The sequence below is a fragment of the Equus quagga genome, chromosome 6 (genome assembly GCF_021613505.1).
Source record: "Equus quagga isolate Etosha38 chromosome 6, UCLA_HA_Equagga_1.0, whole genome shotgun sequence".
NCBI classification, from domain to species: Eukaryota; Metazoa; Chordata; class Mammalia; order Perissodactyla; family Equidae; genus Equus; species Equus quagga.
The window spans coordinates 107,579,380-107,587,261 of NC_060272.1; the positions used below are offsets into that span (position 1 = coordinate 107,579,380).

The 7,882-nt window shown below is 39.2% G+C and overlaps 1 protein-coding gene across 1 annotated transcript; it reads right to left on the minus strand.

Moving 5' to 3' along the window:
• Positions 1-2,435: 2,435 nt before the first annotated feature.
• RLN1 (relaxin 1) lies at positions 2,436-6,961 on the minus strand. The gene is made up of 2 exons (XM_046664689.1): positions 6,565-6,961; positions 2,436-2,944 (listed from the first exon to the last, which is right to left on the minus strand). The coding sequence occupies exons 1-2, from the start codon at positions 6,773-6,775 to the stop codon at positions 2,610-2,612; spliced, it is 546 nt and encodes a 181-aa protein (XP_046520645.1). The 5' UTR covers positions 6,776-6,961; the 3' UTR covers positions 2,436-2,609.
• Positions 6,962-7,882: the final 921 nt, after the last annotated feature.

The following is a 7,882-nucleotide window of genomic DNA, read 5'->3' on the forward strand; positions in this document are numbered from 1 at the left end:
AAAAATAAATGTTTTCAGTGAAGACAAAAGAAACAAAGACATCTTTTTAAAGAGAAAAAATAAACGTATCCATGCAGACAGCTGGTACGTGCTGGAGCTGCAGTTCCTACCTGTGTCTACTGGATTCCAAAGACTTCTTTCTTTTTCCCATGATATCCCTCGGATCCAACTCCAGTTGGAATTAATCTTAATGGTGAAGGCTAATAAATAAAGATTAATGTTTTTGAAATAGTCATTGTAGGTACAAGAGCAGCGAGCATGAGTTAAGCTATAGGTTGACTGACCCAATCTCCTTTCTAGACCCTTCTCCCTTGCCTATCTCAATTCACTAGCCTCTAAGTCGTAGAAATGATTTCCCAATGTTTCTTGCACATAGCAGCATCCATGTGACATGGTTCTGACTGATGCAACATAAACACACATGTGGAGGTTTCTGGCAAAGCCTTTGCTTTTCCAATTGAGGCACTAAACCTTCTTCTGTCTCCTTATTTTCTGCCTGAAACATGCACAATGAGACCCAGAGGTGCAGGAGCCATCTTGGGACCATGAGGCGGGGAGCATAGTAGGAAGGCCTATATGCAAAGCACAGCTGACTGAAAGGTGGGAGGTGCCTGCTGGCATCACTCAGATGCTAAACAGGGTTGGATGCTTATTCCACAGTCTTCTTTGAAGTCACTGTTACAGATTTTGCGGTTATTACAAAGAATACAATTGTAACTGATACATATATATATATAAACAGACTAAATACTTTAAACAGGAAATAAAATAAGCAGACACTCATCAGTTTCTGCTGAGAGTTTTAGGAGGACTTTAGTAGCATGAGAATTAGACATCTTAAAGATCATAATTGGTTACTTGAGTGTTTATAGTAGATGGTTAGCTACAGATTGTCTTTGTACCACTTAAAAAGTGGTCCAATTATCAGAGGTAGCAAATGCAGATTCTGGGACTAGGAGCACTGTCTCCAGGCCTTTTGTGGAAGAGCAGATGAAGGACCCCAGGCAGGGCAGGATCTGGGGAGATGCCTGTTTGTCCTGTCCAGGCTGTAAGTTTCCTGGACACTGCCCTCATTCTCCTAGGTTGAAATTTCTATTTCAGATAGCACTCTTCCTGGCTTTGTCCAAGGTGGCTTCTGGTCTCTGAGGTTCTGCAGCCACTTACAAAGTTTTACAAGGCGGCCTTGGTGAAGACTTAATGAACGAGAAGCCTGGTTATGATTAATGATGTGTGGGAATTAGAAATATGGGAGTTGCTGTTTTAATTCCTTTAAATTCTCCTAATAGATATTTGATGGAGATTAACTTGCTACTGAAGTGCATTTTCCTCTAAATGCAGTCTAAAAATGGAGGTATGTTTAACTTGAAGGTACTGGCTAAATACTAAGATGATAACTATATTAATTTACTATCTGAACAAGTTTTTATATTGCTTCACAGTTGTTTTGTCACAGAAATGGTTTGCAAATTCTAAAATAGTGACCATAAAGTGTTTTCCCTTGCTAAACCAGTTCTTCTACACACACTACGTTGTTTATTCTCTTCTATATATATGTCTATTCATTTTTCTCCTTAAGAAAACATAATTTACTTTTTAGTGTCTTAGACAGTAGAACTAAGAGAACCATAGTTTGAAAAATACTTGAGTTTATATGACCCCAACTAAGTTAAATTGATTTAGTGTCCATTCTGATTGTTTGCAATTAATAGTTCAATAAGACACAGAAATCTTTTAAAATCTACCAGAAATGTCCAAGTTTCATGATTCTTTGTATATCCAGTCTAAGAGTTAATATTAATAAAAAACATTTTGGTCCACTTTGTGTACCTGGTGTTAGGCATTGTGTAAGATGAGTTTGTGCTTTTTCTTTGGAATTTAATAGTTTATTTAATATTAAGTAGGGAAAAAACATTTGGGCATTAGATCTGGAGGAAAAAGAGTGGATGACAGATTATAATTTATCAAATACAAATTTCAAAAGTAGACTTATCCATTCTCTCTAATGCAAGACATAGCGTCTTACTAAGCTATCTATTTTTACTTTTTGTTTTTGAGGAAGACTAGCCCTGAGCTAACATGCATCACCAATCTTCCTCTTTTGCTGAGGAAGATTGGCTCTCAGCTAACATCTGCCCATCTTCCTCTATTCTATATGTGGGACACCTGCCAAAGCATGGCTCCACAATCAGAGTGTAGGTCTGCACCCAGGATCCGAACCGGAAAACCCCGGGCGGCCCAAGTGGAGCACGTGAACTTAACCACTATGCCACCCGACCAGCCCCCTAAGCTATCTATTTTTAAATTTTTTTTTGAGTTGTTGTGTGTGGTTAAAGTGATAAAGATGTTATTGTCATTTTGGGTTAACAGTATTGAAAAAATGACAATTATATGATTAACAAAAAAGACAAAAGTACTTTTTTGCATAAAGAGTTTTATTAGCAGACACTGCAATAACTGAAGGAATATTTTCTTAGACAACAAATGAAAAATCTAAACACTAATAATGATTTCTCATATTCTAATAATTAGCGCAGTTGACAGAGGCATCAGTGAGTGTGTCATTGAGAACACACATGAACATCTATATGAAATGCATCATTAGCTTCATCTCAGCATTGTCTGGCGAGTTCTTTTCTGGTACAACCCCAGTAGCAACACTTATGACTCAGTTGAATCATTCTCTTTTTACGAGAATGTTTATCTAAGCCTAGGTTCTTTAATTCTGAAAGACTGTCATCTTCTACTTCACTTTGTCTCTTCAGAATGGTTTCCTTAAATTCTTCCAAGTTAAGATTTGAATCCTTTAATGCAGGTTGTTGTAGCTCCCTCCATGATGGCTGCCTCTCAGACAGTGTTGCTTTCTGCTCTTTTGGCAAATTAGAATTGAGTCCCAACATCGTATTTAAAGCTTCTGCATCTTTGCTGATGGAGGATGACACAATTTCTAAATTTAAAAAAAAGGGAGAGGAGAAAAAAATATTCATGTCAAAGAACGTCAGGAAAATTATAAAATTTTGCATAGACAAAAAGGAAAGCATTGTCTCAAGTAAATTAAACATTAAAACAGAATCAGTAAGTATCCTGGTATCTAAACAACTTAGCTTCTTATCGTCGGACAGCTTAAAGTTCTACAACATTACCAAGGTTCAGCTTTACTCCACTTGACCCTCTGTCGTCTCTCATGTCCCCTTCATGATTTCCTCATAGCACTTTTGACTCAAAAAACTTCCAGTCATGTAAACTCTCTTCTAACCTTAATTATCCTGATTACACAATTTTGAGAGTTTTAGCACCAAAACAAATTAGAAACACAGATGAAGTTTAAATTAGAGTGTAAACCTGGATCAGTTCTTGCTGTTCTTCCTCATGGAGAGCAAGACTGTCCTTCTCAGCTTAGTGTTAAGGCAGTACTCTTGAAATAGTGGAAACAATGTGGCCAAGAGATACAAATCACAGCATGGAGGGTAGATTCCTGGGTAACCAGCGATGCCTACTGATCAGAGAAAACCATGCCCCTCATCCAGGCAGGAATGGTCCGGGGCTGGTCCACCTCCTATGAATTCTGTAGCAAGAGTCTCAGTTGCTCTCCTTTCAGCCAAAAAGAAATTTCAACAGCTGGAGTTTTCAGTGGAAAGAAAACGTACTTCAGCATTTCATCTTTCCTCCTAGTGCTCTCTCTCCTTCAAGTTCTAAACTGGCACCGACACATGAGAATTTATATCATTTTTTAGTAGTCAGAAGTTTTGGCATTTTCCTCCAGGAAGACATCCTAAGTTTAATTCAACCTACTCACCTCCAAAAAAACCCTCTCCTTGCTCTAACTTAAACCTTCTCTAGTTGGGACCTTACTGAATGCAGAGAAAGGCTGATAGTAACTTTCCAAATACTTAAAGGCAGTTGACCAATCAGGCAAAACAAATGTAGTTTCTATGATGTTTATTCATAGGCTGTGTTTTGGTGCAGTCTTTTTTTTTGTTTTTATAATTTATAAACTTTTATTCTGAAATACTTTTAAAGTTACAGAAAATTCACAAAAATATGACAGAGTTCCCACATATCTCTTTTTTTAAAATTGTGGTAAGAACATTTAACATGAGATCTACCCTTTTAACAGAATTTTAAGTGTGCAACACAGCACTGTTATCTATAGGTCCAATGTTATTACATCAGATTTCCAGAACCAATTCATCTTGCATAACTGAAATCTTATACACGTTGCTCTGCAGCTTCCCATTTCCCTCTCTTCCCAGACCCTGGCAACCACCATTCTATTCTTTGCTTCTGTGAGTTTGACTATTTTGGATCCTTGTAAGTGGAGTCATGCAGTATTTGTCCTTCTGTGGCAGGTCTTTTTCCCATAGCATCATGTCCTCCAGGTTCATCCGTGTTGGTGTATATTGCAGGATTTCCCCCTTTTCTTTTTCAGGCTGAATAACATTCCCTTGTAAATATTTATACGACAGTTTCTTTCTTCATTCATCTGCGGATGGACATTTAAGTTGTTTCCACATCTTGGCTATTGTGAATAGTGCTACAAGGAACATGGGAGTGGTAATCTCTCTTCAAGATCCTGCTTTCAGTTCTTTTGGCTAAATACCCAGAAGTGGGAGATTGCTGGATCATAAGGTAATTAGAGTTTTTTTTTTTTTTTTTTTTTTGAGGAAGCTCCACACTGTTTTTCATAGTGGCTGCCCCATTTTCCTTTCCCACCAACAGTATATAAGGGTTCTAATTTCTCCACATCCTCAACAACACTTGTCTTTTGTTATTTTGCAATAGCCATCCTGACAGGTGTGAGGTGATATCTCGCTGTGGTTTTGATTTCTATTTCCCTGATGATTAGTGAGGTGGAGCATCTTTTCTTACACCTGTTGCCCATTTGTATGTCTTCTTTGGAGAAATGTCTATTCTAGTGTCTAGTCCATTTTTAGATTGGGGTATTAGTTTTCTCGCTATGGAGTTGTAGGGGTTCTTTATAGATTTTGGAAATTAACCTCTTATCAGATAGACGGTTTGCAAATATTTTCTCTGATTCTCTAGGTTGCCTTTTCACTCTGTTGATCATTTCCTTTGTTGTGCAGAAGCCTTTTAGTTTGTCGTAGTCCCACTTGTCTAATTTTTCTTTTGTTGTCTGTGTTGTACTCTTTTATTAAAATTATTTTTTAAACTTGTTTTGAAACGTTTTGCAATCTACAACTTCAGCTTCTGGAGTCTAACTAAAAGATAATATTCTAATAGACCTGAATTCAAACACCTCTTAATCACTAGATTTTGGACTAACATCTCACTAATATAGATCTCTTCTAATTCAAAATGTCTATCTTATTTTTAAAAGGGGTACTGTGAGTATTTCCCTCAACTTGTGGGAAAAATGGTTAGCTAACAACTTTACAATGTAAAAACAAATAGAAACTAACAATAGAGATTTTAAAACTAGATGACTTTCAAATTATTGACATGAACTTCCCAAACGTTTCTAATTAGTAATGTAAACATTTCTCTTGATTTTCACTTACAGGCAATATTTAGTTAGGTTATTTCTGGTTAAATTATGTAACAGGGTATCATTAAAGATGGTTCTCTAAAAATACTTTAAAATCACAAGTAACTTCTATAGAAATAGAAATTTGGCCAAATAGCTGTATATAAATGTGCTCGGGAAACCATTTTCAGGCAACAATTTGGAAGCAACCTAAAGATCCGCTAGGAATGGTTCAATATATATGGTAGACTTATGACATGGAATACTACAAAGAAATTTTAAATTATCTTTTTGGAGAATTACAATGTGAGAAACCGCTCACAATATGTTAAGTGAAAAGGCTGGAGATATACATACAAATCTGCAAATGTTAACATGCTTTCCTGTTCCTCATTTAACATAGATATTTTCATTTTCTCAATAAATTAACATATTTGCAAAGTCTTTAATATCTATAAGTGCTTTTCATTTTTCTTATTGTATTTATGTATATTTTTCAGTTATTAATATGACTATATTACTTGTTTGTTCAGAAAAAGTGAATTTACAAAGCAAACGCAATGCAATCTGGTCTTCCGCCCTTTGAACAGTAAATCCCTGAAATCTGTGGTACTCTTCTATTAATATTCTACAGGAATTATGCCCGCAGTCGTCTCAAGTCGAGATGTCCTGTGCAGTTGCCCCAACCGCCAGCACGCCCGTTATCCGGCCGACGGACCTTGACTCTGGGGTCAGGGCCGAGGGCGCCCCACCTCCTGCGGATCTTTGGGCAGCCTTACCTCGTCTGTGGCTTCCCCCTTCTCCCCACCCCTTCACCCTGGGTGCCAGGAGATGAAGGGCACCAAGTGCCTTTCAGGTGCGGCCGTTTGCTGTTCCCGCTGCTTTCCCTCCCTCTACTGACCTCCCCGGTGAGACTCTTACTAGAAACGCCAGTTCCGCGCAAAAAGCCGTTGAAGGCACCAGCAGCACTCGGGGCTGAGCGCGCGCCGCTAATGAGGGTCGGAGCCTGGCGGTTCTGGATGGTCTGCACTCCAACAGCATCCAATGGGAAGTGCGGAGCGGCCGGGGGCGGGAGCTCTTACCTACGGGTTGTCCGGCTTCCAGCCCAGGCTCCTCCAGCCTCAGAACCGTTTTCTTCCAGGAGAGGGAGCCGCAGATCTCGATCCGCAGGCGTGCTAATTCGCGTCCGCATGCCTTAATAAGGTCGTCGGGCTTCTGGCCTGAGAGTTCTCTAGGAAGTTGGCTCAGTAGCAGCCAGGCCCCTAGCACGTGGGACAAGAACAGGCGCCGCATCCTGGACCTGATCTCGGCTGCTCTGGACGTTTCTGCCTTTGTCTAGACACTGCAGCTGCTGTCGCCTACCGGCCTCTGCGTATGTGCCTAGACTTTAGGCTGCCTTTCCTGCTTGGCTCCATCAAGCCTTTATAGCCCTTGGGGCTACCCCTTAGACCTTGAGTTAGTCGTCCAAGCTCCGCCCCATTTTCCACCCACCTCCTTGGAATCCCCCACTCCCTGCCCGCTTCTCTTGCTCACCCTTCCCACCTTTCCTCCAGTTGCCCATCTTTTTGCTCTTGGCCCTTTTACGGTTCTATTTTTCTCTTTTCTTACCTTCAAACCATTTTGTATCCTTACGTAAAGTTAGTCAGTATTTGAAGTCTTTCCTGTATGGTAAAGCTAGGCGTGGCTACTACATTAAATTGCATCAACAACAATGAAATTGAAGTTACCCATATTCTCACCACCCAGAGTTTTCCAGCGTGAACATTTGCTGCATAAACTTAGAATCTAAATATGTTAGATTAATTAGTATAGTGTCTGGCGTATCAATCTATAAAAATACAATTAATGAATGACTACGTTGTTGACAAGAGCGGAGAACTGATGACTTTTTATCTAAATCATGGTAAAAACGATAAAACTCTCAAAGCATCACTTCAGGCTTGTACAATATGTTAAGTTTACAGTACACTTTCCTTCGAGCCCTCTGGGAGATAGTTTGATTATAACCAGTTACCTGAATATGTTACTTGGAGATAGTATTCTATATCTCTAGAGACTGGAGAACACACACACAGAAACAAACCGAAAGAAAAAGAAAATAAGTATGGAATCTTACAGTTTCAGAAAGAATATTTTGGTAACACATGTTACAACACAAAAATCATATGTTTTTTTCTCTTTTTACTGTATTCTATGTTTGCTTATTTGTCGAGGTAATTTTTTTTTTAAAGATTTTATTTTTTTCCTTTTTCTCCCCAAAGCCCCCCGGTACATAGTTGTATATTCTTCGTTGTGGGTCCTTCTAATTGTGGCATGTGGGACGCCGCCTCAGCGTGGTCTGACGAGCAGTGCCATGTCCGCGCCCAGGATCCGAACCAACGAAACACTGGGCCGCCTGCA

Excerpts from the sequence above, each read along its gene's own strand:
- RLN1 (XM_046664689.1), bottom strand. The coding sequence starts at position 6,775 with ATGCGGCGCCTGTTCTTGTCCCACGTGCTAGGGGCCTGGCTGCTACTG. Across the intron at positions 2,945-6,564 it reads GGAAGCCGGACAACCCGTAG|AAATTGTGTCATCCTCCATC; the intron begins GTAAGAGCTCCC and ends TTTTAAATTTAG.